Source organism: Mus caroli, chromosome 5, assembly GCF_900094665.2.
Source record: "Mus caroli chromosome 5, CAROLI_EIJ_v1.1, whole genome shotgun sequence".
Classification (NCBI taxonomy): domain Eukaryota; kingdom Metazoa; phylum Chordata; class Mammalia; order Rodentia; family Muridae; genus Mus; species Mus caroli.
This window is the reverse complement of record NC_034574.1, coordinates 11300386-11323718: the sequence shown is the minus strand read 5'-3', so window position 1 is coordinate 11323718 and position 23333 is coordinate 11300386. Positions and strand designations below refer to the sequence as shown.

The window sequence follows — 23333 nt, the reverse complement described above, 5'->3', positions numbered from 1 at the left end:
ACTGGAAAGAGAGGCCCCTTGGTCTAGCAAACTTTATATGCTCCAGTACAGGGGAACGCCAGGGCCAAGAAGTGGGAGTGGGTGGGCAGGGGAGCAGCGGGGGTGGGGGAGGGGAGTGTATAGGGGACTTTAGGGATAGCATTTAAAATGTAATTGAAGTAAATACCTAATAAAAAATTGAAAAAAGCATGATATTATTTATTATTAGAGATATTGTAGAGGCTTATGAAAGTTTCCTTTTATATATATGAAGACAGTTTTTAGATTTGAAAATGTTACATAGAGTTTTATAATGCATAATATCTATTCGTTCTATTCATAAGTATATTGTTTCCCATCACCTAATAACCTCTATCTCTATAATCTTAACATATTCACTTGTATTTAAAACATGATCCAAGGATCTTTCCTTCTTAATTCTTGCCCTTTGCTGTAAGTTGGAATGACTGCCTTCATCGTCATTTATACAGTTTCTGCCATAAAGGAAGAGTAAGTGTATTATTATAAGTAGGATGGAGTTTTGGCACTAGACAGAGTTTCAGGAGAGTCATGTCACTGCCACAATGCTGTGAGATACTGGCTTATGTTTTTCTACAAGAAAGAATGTAAACCTGAAAGAAAACTCAAGACAGCATGGTCTGTCTTGTGACACACTACTATGCTTAAACATTTTAGAGTCTAAATCATCCGACAGCCACGCCTGACGGTCACAACAGAATGATAACTTGTCACCTGCATCTTCTTCCTCGGTCTGAATCTTAACTATATTGAATGGTTTTCATTGTTACATTTCAAAACCAAGTTTCACTGTGATAATAATATCGGTTATAGTTTTTAACTCTTCATTAAACAAAACTCTTTCAAATCTACTTAATCTAAACCGAATCTGTCTTTCCAGCATGATCTTGAAAATAATACATTTTAAAACATTACACATACACAATATACCAAGTGGCACCACTTGCTAATATAATTCTCAAAAGAATTCGTAAAAAATCTTAGAATTATGTCATCCTAAAATGCAAGAGCTATCCCACCCAGGCTGAGATTACTGGCATGGGCTGCAATACCTTAGAAAGTTTCCCCAAGATGATGAGCCTATGTAAATAAGGAGCCACAGACACTTGCTAGTGAATAGGAGTCTGAGACAGAGACAAAGAGAAAGAAGGAGATGTGAAGACAAATTTCCACAAAAGACAGAATAGATCTCCCTGGTGACTCTATCTCCTTAAGTGGCTGCAGCTTGCTTTCCCTGGGGTGAGTGTGGTAGGAGCAATGAAATGTAATGATGGAGATATTCTGACTGGCAGGATTCTCTTCCCTGTTCATACAGTGTTTTCAGATGCAGGAATGAATGGCCCAGGAAAGACATGAAATAGCTTTTACTCATCAATTTATTTTTAGAAAACCTTTGCATAAAGCAAATCCTCATTACTACAGAGCCCATTCATTTAGAATATCTCCTAATTTGGATGTGGGCCAAATTTTGAGACTATTAAGATAAAACACTTTTCAGCAGATTAAGCAAAGAAATGGGTTGCTTATGGATGTTTTATGGACTCACAGATGTTGATTTCAAGAATATCACGAAGGCTTCAACTTAAAAACATATCTGCTAGTGATCAAACATTACATTCTCCATCTATCAGTTCAACCACAAACTCCTCCTCCTTGGCAGAATGTGTGCGTGTACATGTTCAAGAATGACAGAGGGTATTTTTCAATAGTTTATGATTTAGACTGTTAAAAAGAGCTTCCTGAGGTGAAGCTCAGAGCTCTTACCCTGCATGCAAAAGATCCTGGCTTCAATATCCAACAGCACAAAAAAGAAAAGAAATTGCATGCTGTTTGTAAATACTGGGATTTTTGTCCTGTTTCATAGACAATAATACATAAGTTTTATAATTACAGCTTCAGTTGTATGTTATCACATCTTAAATACATCTTTATCTAGAGCTATTTCCTCTGACCTTTTACATTGCTGTAGAATTTGAGTTGAGCATTTTAGATAAGGATCCCATGTTTCTGATTTTTTTTAATTGCATAAACCTATATAGCACTATAACTAACTTTTGCCGTTTCAGTGTGAGCCAAATGTCTTAGGACTAAACAACTGGGTATCTATTTCCCAGTCTTTTCCCAGCAAATCAGTGGTTCTCAACCTTCCTAATACTGCAACCCTTTAGTACAAGTTCCTCATGTATGGTGTCCGCCAACATAACATTATTTCATGGCTACTTCATAACTGTAATTTTGATACTCTTACCAATTATAATATAAATATCTGATAATCAACCTCCCAAAGGAGTCACAGCCCAGAGACTGGGACCCACTGGATTAAATGAAGGCTAAAAAATAACAACAAATGGGAAACTTAGTGACTAGTGTGGCTAGTCGGCTTGCTGCAGGAATCACCATCTTTCTTCCTGAGACTGAATTACAGGCAAGCTACTGGGCCTGCCTGGCATGTCTATGAGTATGGATATCTGAGCTGTGGCTGTCAGGTTTCTGAAGCAGACTGTACCTGCCAGCCACTTCTCCAGCTCCTAAGCTTATCCTTTAATACAACAATAATTTACTAATGTAGGAAAATTTAGAGAATCCATTCAACAATATAAATGATTTTTCTTTTGCTAATATTTCATGATCTCATAAAGGAATTTTCATAAAATTCCAAAAATAATTATGCTAGTAATATAGGTAATTACAGTGGTTCTTGGCCTTTGGTTCTTGGTCTTACATTAACTAAAGATGAAGCACTATTTCTATGATAGTGACTGTGTTAGTACAAATCAAACAAAAACAGAAGCCCCTGCTCAAAAGGCCTCTAATCTCCACTCAAAGTTCACTCTCCATTTTGGAGTTTCTCAGCTAATTTTAGCTTTAAATACTTATGGGAAGTAAAACAAAACAAAACCTAAACTAAACTAGCAAACAAAACAACCCCCACTACTACCACCACCACCACCCCCACCATTTGCACACACATAAACCTGTTCTCTAGGGAAAGAAATGAGGCAGAAGGGATCATGTATCTCTTCTCGTGCTTAATATCCGCATTCTTTTTCCTACAGTAAATCTTTCCTCTTTTCTTTTCCCTCTCTCTCTTCCTGCCCTTCTCCTCTCCCTTACATTCTCCTTCTCTCTCTCTCTGTCTCTCTTCCCCTCCTTCGTTCGTCCTCCCTCATCTCAAATCCCTCCACATTATATGGCATGCATATCTTTACAATCCTTCTGTCACTCTATTATGGCATGTGTCTCAAACAAATATATAGACTTTATCTTCTTCATTGTATGTTGTCGTTTACCCATTCATCAGTATTTATAATTGTCCAAGTAATCTATACCATACAGAAAAGCATAATAGAAACCAGATTAATTTTTTTACATTATGATTTTTGAAGAAAAATAGAACACAAGTTTAGCAAGAAATTTTCCCATAGGAACAGCAGGAGTAACAGGGATGGCAACCAGGTGCAGAGCCATGAGGCTACTGAAGGAATGGGGGCAGGGGCAGCAACTGTTTATTTCTCATCTTGCCAATAAAAGCTTTAAAACTTAACATGAAAATCTGTCATTTGTCTCTGTGGTTGAATGAAAGCTGTCCCCACAGTCAACTTAAATCTTAAAAAAAATAAACATTAACAGAAAACATCTGTTTCTACAAATCCTATCCCTTAAGTACAGGTCCACATACTACCCAGCACAGGAGCACAGAGTCATGTATTTATAAAGTGAATCCTAAACGGGAGCTTACACCCCTCCCTGTATCTGTGTCAAAGCACTAGAGACCATCAATATTGACAAAAAATACATTTCATCTCCAGGGTGAGTATACCTTCTCAGGAACATGAAACTGGATATGCTTACGTCAGACTTGGGAATAGCTACATACATACATATACACAGTGAGCTATCTTGGGGCTGAGACAGAAGTCTAACCTGAAATTCCTTTATAACGGATGCATCTCTTACATCCCTGAGGGATGTCACACAGTGTGATCACTATACATGCATACATTGAAATTGCACTCCATCATACCTGGACATCAACCCCACAATACAAAAGTTTAGGATCTGACACGATTTTCAGCTTAGAATTTCATGTTCGGGATATACAGCATAAACAAGGGAGGTTCAGCCCATTGTAGGATTAATATCTGTATCTTTCATAGAAAGGCATCCTAAGAAAATTGTGAAGTACTTCTCAGGTTTTCTTTGGGGATTTCTGATCCAGAAGTTAACTATGTATCTATGTTTCTCCCAAAGGACATTAACATGCACATGGAACACTTGTGCCTGGGAAATTTAATTTACAAAATGCCACAAAATCCAAAACTTTTTGAGTACTTGGCTTGACAGCAAGAGTAAAACTACCTACCTGACCTCAGAAAACCGTTGCACATAAAACACAGGTGTCCTAAGTCAGAACATAAATTGTTTTCCTGTATAGGTGTATGTGAATCATTTAAAAATTAGTGTTTACCATTGGATCCTGACTTAATTTTTATGTGCATGAATAAAAATTTAAACTCCTGAACATGTCTGGTTTCAATCCATGAATCTCTTTTCATACAATTTCATCTAAGTTGCTAACACAATATTTATATGATATAATCCAATCACTTTCCAAACTCATTTCAGAGTAATCGCACAGTCAATTTAGAATATCCTTTTAATGGTGTCCCCATTTTTGTGCATCAGAACCTTTATACAAATCTCAATGACAAATCATAGTCAATGGGTGTGGTTAGAAACACTTTTCAAATATTTTTAAAGTAAAATCTAAGCTCAAAGATTGAAGAAGTGTTCACATTGAGGACACTCAAACTTTAAGTCACCATTATGGTGAAATTCTAAACTACATTCTGAAGACTGTAGGCAGAGATTTTAAAGGTATATTACATCTAAATCTGAATCTGGACTGAGAATATTAATAATTTCATTGTTAGCCAAAGCATCCTGGTTTCCAATAACCATCTATGTGCAGGGGTTACCAAAAAATTGACTATGATACCTGCATGGATAGTCATATCCTGTCTGTAATATAAACCTATGGTTTCCTAAAAGACATGATGGCACCCAAACTAACAGAGGATTGACAAAATCTATGACTGGGAATACTCACATCAGCAAGCTGAGTCACTCCACTTGCTGTTTTTGCCAGTGTGACAAGGTCTTCTTGCATCTTGTCCACCCATGACTTGATACTGTGGAATCAGAAGAAAGAGAGTCCCATCAGAATTCCTGCAAATACTGTTAACACACTGATATTTTATATATGTACTTCATACAGTTAAGTTTTTAGTCTCCATCCCTAGTTCCCACTAAGCTCACCTTCCCATGCTTCCCTCAGACAGAAAAGACTGTTAAACCATTGTTACACTCGGGGTTTGAGTTTCAAAGCTTATTTTGGTTGGAGTTATTTCTTTTGATTTGGTTCTTATGTTTGCATGTGTGTACACGCTGAAATGCCCCCAAGTCAAAAGGAAAGAATGACCAGGGCATCTTGGGAATCAAAAGAGTTAACATTTGCTCAATCGCAAAATTTTATGAAAACAGTTACTAAGTACAGCATTCAAAAATACACATGAACTATGTATTCTGATCACAAAATGAGTATTTAGAATCATGTCATCTGCTCATACCAATACACATCACAAGGTTATAGACATCTCAATATACAAAGGCTAAGCACATTTTATCTTCCCAGCTGCACTCACTCTGTGGTCCTGAATGACTGGAGCAGTACTATAGTGTTCAAAAGACTGTTTTACTCATAAAAATTATTCCTTCAGCATTCAAGTTCAAACACTTTCAGATACTCTCGTCTAATTAATGCATCGAATATCTTGAAACATGAACTATTAATATCAGTATGTTTTATAAACATCTAAATCTGAATAGCACTCAGTGTCCAGCATTTGAATGAATGCAGTTCAGTGTTCAACAACACAATGTTCTTATGTGGCATAGCATGCTTCAGGTCTAAAATGTGCTGCCTTCTCTCCAGGCTAACATAAAGAGGCTGGGTAACGGAGTAAGGATGCTTAGAAGACGGTTTGTGTTTGAATGTGAACTTCAAGTGGATGGGATTTGAATAAAGGAAAATGAAGTGTGCGCATCTTCTCTGCCTTCAGTGGTGGATTCCAACAGTTCATTAAGTCATCAACTTCGTTTCAGAAACAGAATAAAGAAAATAAAACACAACCTGAAAAAGAGACTGAAATACTGACTGGGAGAACACACCACACACACACACACACACACACAAAAGGGTTAAAGAAAGGAAAGAAAACTGAAAGTCAGCCATAAAGAAGATGAGGTGCCTATAGGAAAAAAGTCATGATTTACATTGTAAGCAAACCACTTAGAGAATAAAATATATAGAACCAGGAATGCTTTAGCACAAATAAAATCAATATAAATGTGTTCTCAAGAAGTCTGTATGTATAAGGGAGAAAAAGGTAAATGACTATCAAAAAAACAACTTAAATAAATAAAATTTACAGAACCATCAAAATAAACAGTGTGAATAATGTCCCATATTACAATTCATGCTGTTTATGAATTACTATTCATAACTGAAAAATAGTACAAATGTTACCCCAATCAGTATTATTACTATTGTAATTACATAAGTAAAACTGTGCTCACTTTTACAATTAGAAGAAAAAAATCACATTAGTGTACACGTAAGAGCAAAGACTACAATCAGTACTTTTTAATTCCAGTCAGACTTTCTCAGCTACAGACACTAAGTCCTAGACTTCAGAGGGAATGAATCATTTCTCAAATATAATTCCTTAACATTGACAAGTGGTAAGAAAGGTTAGACATACCGAAACTGGAGGAAGAAGGGGGTGAGGGACAGGGAAAGAAAAAGAAAAAGAGAATGTGAGTGAGTGTGTGTGTGTGTGTGTGCACATGACTATCGTCCATTCCTGAACAGTGATCTGTGTCATTTTAACATCCAAGTTCATAGTCACTAGTAATGTTCACAGAGGTTCCATTCACTTTTGGGCTGAGAAGTTATTCAGGACCTAAACAGTCTTCTCTGCCCCAAATGACAAGCTGGCATGAGCACTTTCGAAGCACAACCTTCTTCTTTAATAGATACTGTTTTCTTTTTTTAACTGTTACCCAATTTTCTTCAAATATTACAGAAGCTGGAAGAAATTCAGAAAATATAACATTTACGTGCAATAAACTGCATCACCCACCACTAAAAATATTTTCATATTTTCTGTCACACTGTCTAATAAGCACTAGCACATGCTAGAAAGAATATCGAAAGACAAATTGGGATTAAAATTAGGTCTGGGCAAAGGAGAACAATAAGAAGAAGAATGTGGTGACTGAGAAATATCTTTGATGCTAAGAGAGTTATTTAATGCCTAAATCCTAAGGTACAGAAGAAGGACTGTAGGAGAGAAAGACGTTGCATCAACCTCAGCTCCCCTCCCTTTTTACACTGGCTCTCTGACTGCCTCTAGGAATCCAACTGATGTAAGAGCTAATTAACAAAAGAAAAGCATAAATGTTTTATTTGTTTTCCATGTACAAGGAGACTCACATTGGAGCATGATGCTCAATTACAAAAGACAAAGGACATCGCGGGTGTGGAGGATCAACAGGACAAAGGAGCAGCTGGACCTGAAAAGTCAAACTCCACAAACGCTACCAAGAACCAGACAGGGAATAGGAAAGGGAGAAAGATCAAGCTCACGCCCGAGTTTGTTTATCTTCAGGTTCACTAGACCCCCAATTGCCCATGCCTGGTGATCAAGGCTCTTTCTTAGTTTTAATACATAAAGAACATTACTCCCAAAAGAATTTCTTTGGTTTGTTGGGGGGCAGGGGGAGGGGTGACCCTTTCTTAAGTCCTGTTTTCTTATGTAACTAAATCAAGATGCCAAATTTACATATTTTAAGTGACATACCATCATTAACACCTTCAAAATGTTCATGCAGTAGCTACTTAAAGGGTGATGTTTGAAAGACAAGTAGAACCTGGCAAGATTAAAGGAATCAACAACGAAGGCACAGAGAACACAGGGCCCTCAGTCAAATCAGCCAGTGTGACTATCAGACCATGCTATGTCTAGACAATGATGTGACAGGAAATTGGAGGTAGGGTAATTCAGCCAGGAAAAAAAACACCATCTCTTAAATGATATTACTGGGGATGTGGTTTGTATGTTCAAAAAGGATGGTGGCATCAGAAAATGAGAAGCTAGACAGTAACAAGGTCAAGGAGATGCCTTTGAACATGAGAAAATACATTGTCCTGACACCAAATAGATGGTAGCTGGAGGTCAGGGCAGAAGAAGGGGTGGAGAGGCAAGAAATAATATTTCCTCAATTAACTCAATAGTAGTAGAAACCTTTTGCTCAGTGAAATTCTGAAGTCTGCACAGACTCCAGGTACTTCTGGAAGCAACAGGTGAATGGGAGGAAAATCTGGCAGGTGGTTTTGGAAGTTTCTCAGGAGCAGATGGGGGCATTTTGATCCAGGGTATCAGAAGAAAATGCAGAAGCACACAGTAGAAGGCATTAATTAGCTTACAGTCTTCGATGAATTGGTCTCTGCTTGTTTGTTGTTCTGGTGCCTTGCTGGGAATTGATCCCAGGGTCTTGCACATGCTGGCCAAGTGCTCTGTCACTGAGCTACACTTCAACCAAGGAAATTGCTTTTACTGACTGTGAGGTGTTTTTCAGAGTCCTGAGTATACACTAAGCAATTGAACAAAACAGGTTCAGCACTGGCAGAAGAAAAAAAACCTGTGCAGAATGTAAAGATTGGTGGTTACAGTGTCTAGCAAGGACAAAGGCAAATCAATGTAGCACTCCCTAAAGATCAGGTACAAGGAAGGAAATAAGCAGTAATTAGAACTGAGGAAACCAACCATTACTGAATGGGTAGAGGGATCTGTGTAGTGGCAAGAAAGGGGCATCTAGAACAATGTAACCACAGAAGCTTTAAGGCCAAACAAAGCAGCTTCATGAATGATGGATCCACCACAAAAAAGTCAGAGAGGCGCATGGAAGAGAATCAGACTGTGAGGTCTTTAGGATCCCATTTGTTTTTACAGTGTGTGTGTTTGTGTGTGTGTGTGTCTGTCTGTCTGTCTGTCTGTCTGAAAACGACATAGGGCTACTGACATGTTTCTTCGTAAAAGGTCAAAAAAAAAAAAAAGTGGAAGATATGTCAGAGAGACCACATCTTCTTTGGCAATGATGGAGACGGTATACATTATTACACTAAAGGAGTTTTGGCAATGATGGAGGCGGTATACATTATTACACTAAAGGAGCTCTCTAGATTTGGCAAAACAATCAAGAAAACTACGCCTTCAGACCTTCTCCTGCCCTTCTCCTCTAAAGATTGTTATGGTCCTAGTATCTATCCTGATTCACACATATATCAAAAGCCTCGTGCTCTGCTAAAGAATAGCAGAAGTGAGCAGACCATGTAGACGTCCCCCAGGTCACTAGTGTGCAAGCATTGTCTCCTATTGCCCTGCACTTGTCCTTCAGCTGACTGTCTAGAGACCATTGAGTTGTAGTTTGGCTTCTGTGTCTTCATTTCATCAAGGTTTCCATGTCACTAAAATGTTTTATTACCAATTAATTTGCATGCTATCCTTTTTTTAATCTTTGTGTTTCAATAGGCCCATTTTAGCTTCCTTCTCCAGTGGCTGTGATTAAACACCCGGACAAGAAGTTCAAGGTATAGTCCACCCCAGTACAGATGCCAAGGAGGCAGGAGCTTGAAGCAGCAGGTCATGTTGCATCCACAGCCAGGAAAGAAAGATGAATACAAGCTGCTTCTCAGCCCTTACTCTCTGACTGTACATGCCAGGACTCCCTGCCCATGAAACTGTCCCACCACAGTGAGCAGGTTTTCCAACTTCACCCAACACAATACCATACAGGCATGCCTGGAAGCCCATCTCCTAGGTACAACTATATTCTTTCAGGACAGCAATCGACACCATAGAATCTGAGTCACGAATTCACAATACTTGAGAAATAGAAATTCTAGCATCCGACACACAGACTAGATCATAACTATGAGAAGGTAAAAGTGCAGAATACATCCACAAGTAGCAAAATGAAGGAAGAACATGGCGCATCTCCCCCAAGGGAAGATCTTCTTTCACACAAACTTGAAGGAAATGTTACAATTTCTGAGGCAAGTGGAAACAATTAGAAAAACTAGAGAACAACTTTGAGCTCACTAGCTCCTTTCACTTTTTCTTGATTTCCTGAGTAAGAAAGGGGAAGTTATCTGTTTATTCGACAGTAGGACTTCAGGAAAAGGAATCAGAAAGAGAGACTGGAAAGATGACTAGGGAATACTTAAAGCTTTGACCTACACTGGAGGACGTCCTGCTCACTGGGCCCATCAGCATGGGTATGAGTACATCTTTCTTACCACCATAAGCTGCTGACAACAGGATGCAAGGGACATATTCTCCATCAACATGGTGGGTTAAAGGGAGGACACGGGCAAGTAACATCACGGTTCTAGCCACTTCAAGGTCTCTGCTGATTCCAAACAGCAAAGACTGCTGAAATACGCATTCGATTTTTAATATTATATTCATAAACTACCTTTTTACTAAATCCTTTATCTGTGGAATCAGACACCCTATAACACAGTGACCATGAGAATGCTATATATCAGCAAATTTCAAATTTTTCTCAATAGCTTTTTAAAGTTTTTATCCTAACAGCTTTATTAAAAAAAAAAAAGATCTTGCTGTTCATGGTAAGGAAAAAAGCGGCCGGAGTACACATATTCCATATCCATCACTTCAAACAACATATATGTGTTTTCAAAGAAAAGATGTTTATGTGAAAGCTGAAAATGTGCTTGAATGGTAGAATCTGCTTAGATAGGGAAGATGGCTCAGTTTGTAAAGTACTTGCCAGCTAAGCATTAGGAACTGAGTTCTGACACCCAAGCACTTATCTGGGCTTGCTGGGCAATGAGGGCCCAGCCTTTAATCCCAGGAGTCAGGAGGCAAAGCCAGACAGATCTCTGTGAGTTCAAGGCCAGCCTGGTACATGAAATTGTCTGGATATGTAGCATCCAAATTCAAATGTTTATTGAATGGCATAGCAAAAGATTAGGTATTGTAATCCTCCTAGGTTCTTAGAACTCATTTCACAGTTGCTAGCAAGGCTTCAAGTGTTTAATGTTATCTACAGAGTCAATGTAACAGGAAGCAGCCAACAGCATACCTAATGAGGCAAATATTTTATTGAATAAGTGAAATATTATGTATGCCCATTTCATTTTATGGTATACAAATAGCCAAAATCCTAGAGACAATATATGAAATGTTTTATTTTCATGGAGGTTAAAAGAAAAAAAAAACTGCCATCAAATTAATGTTCTTTTTGAGATTCAGTCTGCAGGTGACACAGCATCCTTTAGAAAATTCCATTCTCAAAACGGTAATCTGTTTCATTTTGTACATTTTTGAGGAACATCAAATGCAGAAAAGCACAATTACACCTCATTTCATCTATTGTAAAGTGCAACAGTTGAGTACGAAGTGTCAAGCTATTGATTTAATTATTTTAAAAGCTAAGCTGGTTAAGCTAAGGTATTGCTTGGGTAGACCAATGAGGTCACAGTGAGAAGATGAACTGCCTGTGGAGGTAAGAGTCAGAAGGTTGCATTGTTTACAATGAGGACTGCCCTTCTTTCTATGTTGATGTGGGTAAGTCCTGTGGAAACATAGATCAAGTATCTAAAGCCATTGCTATTTGTAGGGGCGGGGGGTATTAAAACAGACACATTTCTCACACACTATTCCACTAGTATTTGCCATGGAGACAAAAAAAGAATGTGGGCTATAGCATAGAGAAAAGAGATGAGCTTGCTTTGCTGCAGTAAGGGGCTGCAGCAGGGGAGGAGCATGCAAGAGGCATCCTGCATCACTGCTGGCCCTCTCCCCCAGGCAAGTCTCTGCCTTTGCATTCTGTTTAAGCAATAATTTTATATTTAACATCAGTGAATAAAAGCCACAGTGGTGCCTTAAGTAGCCTGGAACAATTAAAATGCCCCAATAGCCACCAAAATAGCCATTTCAACTGTGCTAACATCTAAATAACATGTTCATAAATTTCAGTAACAAAATATTTCAAAAGTAAACTGTTCTACTTGCTATAAATATTTAACCAATGATAAACTACTCCTATTTTTGTTATATAATAAACCACCCACAGTGTCCCTGAAACTGGGTAAAAATAGCATCCAGTAACCTAAAGACTTAGGAGGCATATAAATTTGCTAAATATGCATTTCTTAGAACATGATAACAATACATAGGTGAGTGTGTGTGCCTGTGTGTGATAAAATCACTTGGCATCTACTCTATATTGTAGGATAATTGTGTGATGGGTGAGCTGTTCCAGGAGCACTCATTCCTGAAATTACTGGCAATTTAAGCATTTTCAGTAACACTGCTGCTCTCTTAGAAGGAAGCTGTTTCAACTGGCGAGATGCTTGAGGATTCGATTCCATTTTCATGCAGAGGAATCCTGGGACCCTGGGAAAAGGATGTGATCACACTCATCAGGGTGGAAAGAAAGGGCCTGACTGGCATGGGAGACAAAACTGTGTCAATACATAAAGCTCAGTCTATGCTCTTCAAGTGTCTCTGCCTTTGCTTCCCATTGGCCTTTGCCTCAACACGTGTGAATCCACTTTACAGCTAATTGTGTTCTCAGCTTTCAGAGAGCAAAGAATCTTCTCAAACAAGACTTGCTCTGTCATCTTGGAATCATTTTTTGTTTAATCTGCCTGCTTTAAATTGGTTTAGTTAATAGTTTCTGCCTAAACTGCTGCAATTTGTTTCCGGATTCCAAACAAATAAGCAAAAGCTTTTGGGTTGATATTATAATGTCACAGATTGCCTAGGTGGGGGGCGGGGTGAAGGAGGGGGGAGGGGTGGGGGAGGGAGAGGGCGTCCCCTGTGGGATTTGCTCCCTGCAGCCCTGAGCCCTCAGCCTTTTATCCTACAGCACCACAGTTAGTCATAACCTCCAGCACCATCCCTGCAGAGCCTGATGCCAACTGGGGTGTCCCACATGGCCACACAATCTGCCGCTGGTGTTTCTATGAACCAAATGAGCTGAATTTCTAATTGCTCATTACAAAACCTCCATTCATTTTACTGAGGGACCCCTCTCTCCTTTTCCATTTGGATTTTTCTTCGGCCACAAGAGAATGAGTTCACAAAATGTAGTTTAGTCTAACCCAAGTATATAAGCATTATTTACTGTCATGACAAAAATTTCCTCATGTCCTTTTCTCTCAATGATTATGTGAACCATCAAATATTTCTAGTACTGCAAAATCCTCCAATGCTTATTAATGTTGGGATTCCGATGTAAATAGAGGTCCTCTTCCCCTCTATGCTTTGTGTCTGCAGTCAGCGGGCTTAGATGTTTCACAAGCATGTCACTTTGTCCCGGTCTATAGTCATGTTTCCTGCCAGCCGGAAACCATCATCCATAAGTTTCTTCAGCCTCACCCCCAGCCCCCACATGCAGGCTGATTCAGTTTCCTCTCTGGTTAAACCCAGATCCTCAAAATCTCTTAAATCTTTCCTCCTTAACTTTCCTAAGCAATATCTCGCCAGTCCTACAACATATCATGCGGTGATGTACTGCCTTGGGTCAGCACAGCATCAAAAGGATCATATCATTTCCTTAAATAGGTGGGCCATGCAATTCTTTATAGTGTCATCAACAAGTATAATTTTGAATATTTACTGCAGACTGTGAAAACAGCTTTGGACACTTCAACATATATATTTTAGGAACTATTCTGAACATACTATATGCATGACATCTTTAATTATTACAAAAATCTACTGAGATAGTTTCAAAGTCTTATTCTACAGGTAAGGAGATGGGCATGATGACCTTAAGTTGCCTGAAGTTATCTAAAAAAGCAAAATATTTTGTCCTTAAGAAGCAACACAATCTTTACTCATTTCAAATGATGTGACTGGAAACATTTGTATTCTAGACATTCCACATCACAGTGACCCTCAGCTCGATGGCCATAACTTCAGTTTTCTGGATTATGATAGCCATGGGTTCAAAGTCAGTTTCCCACACATAAAAAAGACAAAGTGACATTTACACAAGTCTTTATACTTAGAAAGAAAGACGTGTGCTTCCATTGTTAACAAAACACCAAACTCCTATGTAGTTTCTTCCTTTCACATACTACATTATATATATATATATGTATATATATATATATATATNTATATATATATAAACACATATACACATATATATATATACACACACAATATATATATATATATATACAAGATAGTATCATATATGCATATATGCATGGGATTAGCTACATGGGACAATTTTTTTTTCAAATTAAAATGTTAAGGCCTTCCCTCTGGATTAGCAAAGTAAACAAGCACTATTTTTGTTATTTATAGTCAAAAAATTTTTTGCTTTCATTAGCATAACACAAAATTGATGGTGTGAGACATTAGGTTCACAGCAATAGAGTCTCGCATTCCTCCCAGCACACATACATTTGACATCAAGTAGTAGAATCGTCTTGATGTGTGTCTTAGTATACAATATGCTAAAAGCAACCGTAGGAAGTTCGGAGATGAATGGGCAAGCATGGCTGCTTCATCCAGCCTGTGTTATTTTAGATGCAGGTTCACATAAACAAATGCATGAACATAAAAGCCAGGGGCCAGCCTGACTGTCTTTTAAATACAGCCCACAGGATCATTTATCTCACAGCTGTTCCAGGGCAGAGTTTACTTAACAATCAAAAGCTGTCAAAGCAAATACATTAACTTGCAAATAAGACAATAACTCAGTCTCTGAAGACCAGAAACAAAGAAGACTGCAAGCTTAGCTCGCCTCCAGTGTTTGTATTCTTTTCTTCCTGAGCACCATGCAATGGAGAACTAGGAATAAAACCTTCAAACAGGAATTGGTAAGTAAATGTCCAGCTCAGAAAAGATATTGCAGTTTAATTGCTTTCAACCTTTCTGCCCCCAGAACGTGGTCCTCTGATACCCTTTGCCTGAGCAGCAGACATCCTGCCTTCCCACTGCCCTCTGCTGCACTGCACACACAGCCACGGGCCACGGGAAACAAAAGGTTGCTTCATGGAGAGGAATTACAGCCACCTTCCTCTTCTTAGCTGTCTAATAAAAACAGTACCTAGAACTTGCTTTTGCTTTGTTCCTTTTTTTAATCAAGCTATATTTCCCCATTGACACTGTAAACTGTTTAAAACAAGAATACTTTTCTTCAAGATAATTAACCTTTTTAAGTTAAAATAAGCAAAGATATGGAACTTTTATCGGTTACTGGGTCATGAAATAGGCTATGTATGTTTATAGATAGAGTGCACAGGATGTTGACAAAATTGAATGATTTTATTTCATCAAAGATTTCGTTAAAGAGTCCAGTAGTTTTTGTCATGCAAACTAAAAAACTAATTGTGAGATAGTGGATATATAACTGTAAAAAACAGGTTGCTTTATATACTTTATATTATCATATAATAATCAAAACAAGTAACGGGTTCTATTTTAAAATTCCATGTTTGCTTATCAAATGGCAAAGTTTTAATATTGTTACATAATCCTTTTCAGAAAGCAACACTTTGGTAAAAGATTCCTGCTATGAGTACTATAGACAGGAAAAAAAATTAATGTCTCTAATTAACTTTTCAAATTATATCACTTTAGCAAATGTTTAAATAACAATAGTATTTAACAACGATCTTTCATACAATGTAAAGTAGGTCAAAACACAAATACCTCAATGTATATTTGGGTGGAAAAAGCATTATACACAACTATATCTAAATGTAGATTTTATGTTATATTCTTAGTGACTTTAAAATATGCTGTAGGGCACAATTCATGTGATGTGCAGTTGCTGAAGAGGCCTTGTCAATCCAAACTAAAATATTTAAGTTAAACCTTTAACATTCAGTGATTCATTCACAAGGCAGGAGAGAATCCATCCGGCTAGGCATAGCTTCCTCACCACAAGTAAATGACAAGATTCAGTAAAACCTCGGCCTCTCAGGGAAGGTCTCATTTGTGTTGTTCTTTATATCTTTAACATTTGAAATAATTACTTGATTCTTAGAGAAAAAAAAAAAAAGACAGTTCCTGGATCACATTAATTTAAGAGACATGACACAATGCACAGGCCCTGAGAAAAGACAGTAGTTTTGTGTTTGGGTTGAAGTCCTGACTTTAAGGCTCACCCCACAAAACAGTATAAAGCAAGAAAGAACCATAATCAGTCAGTACATGAATTAGGCGTCAACACGCCAAAGGAACAGTGCAGTCTCCTAAGGCCTTTCTCATTATTAGTCATCCTGTGATTGTTCCTAATGTTCCATTCAGAGTGTATTCCAATATAGATTTCAGCCAGCCATTTTTAAACAGACTGCCACCAAGCTTTGTAATAGTAAAGCCGAAAGATTTCCAAGGCTAGATCTGTGAATCATACGTGACTCAGCAGCCTCCCACAAGCCTAACCAACAGCCCTTAGCTTCTCTTTCAGAATGGTCCTCTGTAGAGAAAGGCTGAATGTCTTCAGCTCTATATGTAAAGAGAAAAGGTACCTGAGGGTAGAATTCACAAGGAATGTTCTAGAGGGCCTGGAGAAACACCACAGGGGCAAAAGCACTCTTGCTGGAGTAACTTCTTTATACACGGTGTGGAGGTTGTTTTTGTAATCTTCAGTTGTTAATTCTGGACTAGCAGAGAGCTGAGTACTGGCCAGAGTTTGGGGTTGTTATTCTTCAGGTTTATCATCAAGGGCCTCAGTAATTTGTAAACAAATACCTTCCCCACTGGTTTGTTAGCTTAATAAAGAGCTGAGAGCCAGTAGCTAGGCAGGAAAGGGAAGTCAGAATTTCAGGCTGAGAGAGGGTCTCTAGGAGAAGAGGCAGAGGCAAGATTTGTCATCATGACATGGGAAGGAACAGTTGTCAAGACAGAGAGAGAAAGAGAGAGAGAGAGAGACAGAGAGAGACAGAGAGACAGAGACAGAGAGACAGAGACAGAGAGACAGAGATAGACAGGGACTGAGAGAGAGGAAGAGAAAGGGAGAGAGGAGACAGAGACAGGGAGAGGGAGAGGAGAGGAGGAGGGAGAGGGAAGGGGAGGGAGGGAGAGGGGGAGGGAGAGGGGGAGGGAGAGGGGGAGGGAGAGGGGGAGGGAGGAGGGAGGAGGGAGAGGGAGAGAGGGGACAGGCCATGTGGCAGGATTTAGACCAGGAACAGTCAGGGTGAATTTGGGTGAGCTAGTTGAGAGTCTGCCCAGCTATAGTGCCAAAGCTTTTGTAAATAATAAGTCTCCCATGTCTCGATTCATCTGTTGATGGGTCCAAGAAGGTTCAGATATGAACCACTGCTCCCCAAGCTCCTACAGCTGGAAGAACTCTTACTCCTAACCTTGGTCTATTTGAGCACCTTCTGCATCACCCTCATGTCTCTGGATCACATCGGGAAAATGGTAGCTTCATCACCATTTACTCCTTGAAAACGTTCCTTTGCCTAAAGCTACTTCTCCAGTTAATACCAACACTACTCATTTAGTTTCATATGTAGAAAATGCCCAGTACAACAAAACTTTGTTTTTGTCTTCTAGTCTAGTTGCTATTTAATGTAGGTCTCTCTTGTAGTGGCTTTTTGTCAGGGTATTTTCATCACAGCAACTGAAAGGAAGCCAGGGCAGTGGGCTATTTAATATAGGCTCCAGTGCTTCCTCAGAAAGGCATTCATTCACTTGCTAATAATGGTTTATTTTGGAGAAAAGCTATATAACCTGCTGGTGCAAAAAATATAATGGTAAAGCCTTATGAATTGTTATAGCACCAAAAGTTATAAACATATGTATGTAAATATATTTCCTCTCTTTTTATTAGTATATTATATGGGAATTTTCAAGAAAAATAGTTCAAAGCATGTTCACACATCTACTTGCTAATGCTCACTGTCCTTCCACTTAGGAGAACATTGAGTTTGTCTCAGCTTCAGGTAAAGTCATCATCATAGAGAAGTTAAAGGCAGAAGCATCAAACAGCTAGTTGTGCGAGAGCCTCAGCCAAGAATAGAGAGAATTTAATACACGGATGCACACTTGCCTGCTTGTCTGCATTCATCCACTATCTAGGGTGTGATGCCACCCACAATGAGCTGGGTCTTCCTACATCAATTAACTTATCTAAGACAACCCTATACACATACATGGCCACGAGACAATCCAATATAGACAACCCTTCACTGCGAATCTTTTCAGTGACTCAGGTTGACAATTAAAGCTAGTTATCATACCCACCAAAAAGCATGTGCATAATATCTTGCATATTTTATAATTCATTCATCTGCTGCTACATTTTTTTCTTTTTCCTTTCATTAACCAGAATAAGGTGAGTGAACTAGATAGAAATGTATAAAGGGCAAAGTGAGGCCTTACACTTTCATCCTGACATTGAAAAAACAATCAACAGTTAGTGGCAAAAACCTTTGTTATTAACTATTAAGAATGCCTTGTCAGTGTCTCTGGCCAGATCTATCAGGTATTAATATACCTGGAAGGGTTTCCTTGGGCTTTAGAATGGGCTGGGCTGACATTCCTGCCAGAGTCCTTAGAATAGGAATCTGAAAAGGACCAATAGCTAGTGCCCAAAAGCAAAGGTGATGTCAGGAACTAAACAAGTAGTTCCCCAAAAATAAAGCAATGGTGAAGAAAAGCTGGGCAGAAAGAGCACCTAACTGAGATGAAATGGCCGTGGAGGCCAAGATGAGGCCAGGTTCTAGTACTCTCTCAAAACAGAGCAAGCAAACTCTAAACTGTGATGAAAACTAGACCTACCTCACAATCATTAAGGATTTTAATGTTTTGTTAGCATGTATGTATGTAAGGTGTGTGACTGTAGTGTGTCCATAGATATATCAGGAGTGAGTGGGTGTGCATGGACATGCATGTATCTCACATACACAAGTTCAGTGAGTAGACGTGTATAGGAGTATGTGTATATTGTATATGTCTTTCTGTATGTATATGTATCAAGTGTGTATATATAAGAGTGGGTGGAGCGGTAGTGTTTTATTGTTACTTCTGTCGTTCCAACTTTATGCCATCTGGGGATAAAACTCAGATCACCAGTCCTGCAAAGCAAAAATCTTTATCATCAAGCATCTCAGCAGCATCACTAAAGACCTTTGAAGGAAACATAAAACTTGAGTCTTACTAATTACAATTAATTGGGGGTGATTTCACTTATTATGTTAGTCTATTAGCTCTCTCTCTCTTTGTGTGTGTGTATGTGTGTGTGTGTCTGTGTGTCTGTATGTGTCTGTGTGTATGTGTGTGTTGTGTATTATGGATACATAAAATATGATGCACACAATATGCCAGGGCCAAATGACAACTTGCAGAAAGCCATTTTTTCCACCAAGTGAGTTCTAAGGACCCGCGGCATCCAGATTGGCAGCAAGCACCTTTACCTGCTGAGCTATCTTGCTGCCCTTAAATTAAACATTCTATATTAAGACCTCTCTCTATTTAATTTCTTGCTCTGAGATTCAAAGTGCTCAGTGCAAGCCATGGATGAGAAGAAATGAATTGATTTTCCTATTTCTTTAATGTAAGTAAAAGAGTTCTTGGTTGCTTTGCTTTGCTTTGCTTTGCTTTGGGGTTCAGCTTTAATATTTTTCAGGGGAAAAAATAAGTACTGGCATGTGTCACCTTCCCCAGCTTTAAGGTAATTTAAGTAAATATTATATCTCCTTTCATGCCCTTGTAACTTCTAGGATTAGAACCTTTGTTGGACTCCACACTTCCATTCTCCCAGCTATATTTTTTTTTACAAATTTAATTTTGGGAATTTCTATAGTTATGTGTCTTCACCTTTTCTAAGTTGTAGTAAATGACTTTGCACTGCCATCTAACCTGGTCACAGTCTTTGAGTTCACTCCAATGAAGTGACAGATGGACCCGGAAGTGTGTGGAATGAATGGGCAGACAACAGCTTGAAATGCAAGACACTCTACTGTTTCCATCCCAGAATTTTTCTATTCTGGGGAAACAATTTGGGAAAGCACAGACCTAGGAACCCAAGGGAAAGAATACACTCTGCATTAACCAGCTCTCCCTGAATTTGTAACACGGGGCCTGCCAGATTATGCTAAAAGAAGAAGAGTGAAACTGAGGATAGAGAAAGATTCTGAGTGCTCAAAGGAAAGGTAAGGAACCAAGAGGGACCATGCAGAAGGCGGGAGCAAGAGTCAGAAGGAGCAGAGAAGAGAGAAGAAAACAACAACAACAACAACAACAACCCAGGGGGCTGGAGAGATGGATCAGCAGTTGAGAGCACTAGGTACTCTTCCAGAGGACCCTGGTTCAGTTCCCAGCAGCCACATGGAAGCTCACAACGGTCTGCAACTCCTGCTCTAGGGGATCTGACCCCTCCCACAGGCAGACAAACATGCATGCAAAGCATCGATGTCATGAAATAAAAATAAGTTATAAAAATAAAAGAGAGAGACTCAAAATAAAGGGTCTGTTTGAAAACTATAAGCATTTGCCATAAATGTAGAACCTTTGCAAAATGTAGTGACTCTGGCCTTTATACAAAAATTGAGAAACTGAGGCAGGAGAGTTGCAAAATAAATATTTCAAGTTTATCCTGAACATTTTTAAAGGGCTTTTTACAAAAACAAACTGTAAATAATACACTAATACTTAATTAAACTATAAAATTTAACTTTTAACATCTGCAGTTAATAGTACTATAGGCTAAAATATGATAGAATCCGTAGTTACATGACCGTATTGTGTACTTTTGTTTATCTTGTTGTATTCTGGGAATGCTAGGCAAGATTGTTACCACTAAACCACCCTCTCTAGCATTTTTGGTTTATTTTATTCAAAGCTATGAAAACAACTCTTCTACAGAACTCTGTTTTTATTTATAACAAAAGTAATTTTTGTTTACACTCAGTTTATTGCTGGGGAAAATAATATCAATTGATTGTTTTACCCATGGATACATCTTTCAGTGTGGATAAGGGATTCAAGCAACACTGCTTTGCATTGAACAAAGAAAGATCAGGCTAGGTGATAGTTCATAGGAACTCTTAGGTTGGTCACTACAGAGCCACAAACTTCAATATTTATGTCTCTGTTTCACTGTAGCTATGTTTAACATATCCATAAAAGATGCTTTGATTATTGAATTGCTGGGCACATGAGAGTACTGCACCATATGCTAGACTTCATGCATCACTGTCCACCTTTCCCTGTCTCTGGAGGCATCTTGGGTGGCTAATAAGCAGAGGCCTACGTAAGGGATGAGACTCTACTGATGGATCTGTATAGCCATCCCAGTTACTTTTCTCTCTAACAAAATGACTGACCGGAATCTAGTAATCAAGCTAGCCTGGGGAAGGTCTTTGGAATCTTCTATAATTCTGACTGAGATGTCCTTACTTCCTAGCACCCCAGCAAATAACCTAGGGAAAACTGAGCTCTAAGATTCTCATAGGGCACATAGACCAAATGATAAGAAACTCCAGATCTCACCCTGCTCCTGATAGCTAAGAGGCACAGGTTTGGAGGTCTGCTAGTGTAGACTACCCTTCAGGGAGAAGATTCACATTCCAAAAGTATAGATTTTTGCCCCATTGAGGAAAAGTGTTTTCTTGATTGTATCTATTCTTTTTTTCTCTGTCATACCCTAATTCTGGTTGCTGTGTTTCTTCCCTTTCTTTTTTCCTTAGTTCAACTGTCAACATCTCAGAGAAGCATTCCTGACCACAAAGGCATTTGGCTTTGCCTTAGGAGTCTCCAAATTAGACTTTGATTATTCTCCAAACCCTCAAAAAACATTGCAGTAGTTTATTTATTTGTTTTCTGTCTGTTACTTTCAGTGGCGTGTAAGCACTGTGCAGGAAAATTTCATCCAAATGAAACATACTCAGATTTTACACTGGAATGAAATAGCTGGCCTCCCAAATAAAATATTAACTGAATACATAGATAAATGGCTCCATGGAGGTAACAAGAAGAATGGGCAAACCGGTGTGCAAGCAAGATGTGATGGAAAGAGTTTTGATTGGAAGAGTAGAGTCTAATAACTTCATTTTATTAATTAAATTGGCTAATAGAATGGAGAGTGAATAAAAAGAGCCTGTGACACAAATACTCTAAACTTCTCTTTAAGTTACATAGAAAAGAATTTCTATTTCAAATGTCTGACGTTTCATACCAAACACCCATACATTATTTCAGTTCTATCTGGAGTAAGAAACAGACAAATGGACCACATTTTCTTAACAAAGAAATTTAGAAAATCCAGGGACAAATGTGCATTAGCAACTTCAATGTAACCAAAGACTGGAGACTGCTGGCATTGCCCCTAGGACCAGCTTTGGACCAGCCACATGCTAATTAGAGTGGCTACCTACACATTGACTTGACTGCCAGCTTCATCTTTAATTATGAGAATACTCCTGAACATTTACAGAAACTTGAACCCATAGCACTGTACATTTATTTATCTAAAAAATTGGAGAGAAAGATAAGTGTTAAGATTCCTCAGAGAAACACAGCTAATATATACGTGGATGGTACTATTTAACATTGTGTCTCTGACAATTAAAATTAATTTTAAAAATCTATTATGCTCTATGATGCAGAGCAGACTTCTCAATCAAAATCATAAGCAGAACTAGAATGGTTTAAACTATATTTGAAACTGTATAGAATTTCTATCTTTAAATGTAGGGTTTCTTAAGATACCGAAAACAAATGAAATATAAATTGGGAACCGAGTACATTCTAGAATAATTAGTTATAATACTAACCTACCATTTAGCTTTCTTCCCTACTAGGAAAAAATAGCTTTTCATTCAAGTTGCTATAACCAGTGGCTCTAGTCACTGTGTTCTATATCATATTAATATCCTTCACACCCTTTGTTAACAAAAAAATAACATGGTCCCCCAAAACACTCCACATACCTATAGATTAAGTGATTGTGAAAGCTGGGTTTTACCCAAAGCAAGCTTTGGTCATTATGATTCATTTTTACATGCTAATTTTTCTATGTTGTTAACTTCCTTTTTAAAATTGTTACAAAACCTCATACATTATATATATAATTGTATCAAAAAACATCCTATTGCCATGTAAATTGGATTGTCAAGTAAAATGTAATAATCTTTGACCTCACCCCAGCCATTGACATCAATTTAAAAAAATATATGCCTACAGGCT

At 38.3% G+C, this 23333-nt stretch overlaps 1 protein-coding gene across 4 annotated transcripts in view; it reads right to left on the bottom strand.

The window, feature by feature from the left end:
- Cacna2d1 (calcium voltage-gated channel auxiliary subunit alpha2delta 1) overlaps nt 1–23333 on the bottom strand; it is a 419594-nt gene that overhangs the window by 339879 nt on the left and 56382 nt on the right. For all 4 annotated transcript variants that reach the window (XM_021163867.1, XM_021163869.1, XM_021163868.1 and 1 more), the window contains exon 2: nt 5129–5210. In XM_021163867.1, the coding sequence (XP_021019526.1) occupies nt 5129–5210 (82 nt within the window). The remainder of the gene's footprint in view (nt 1–5128; nt 5211–23333) is intronic.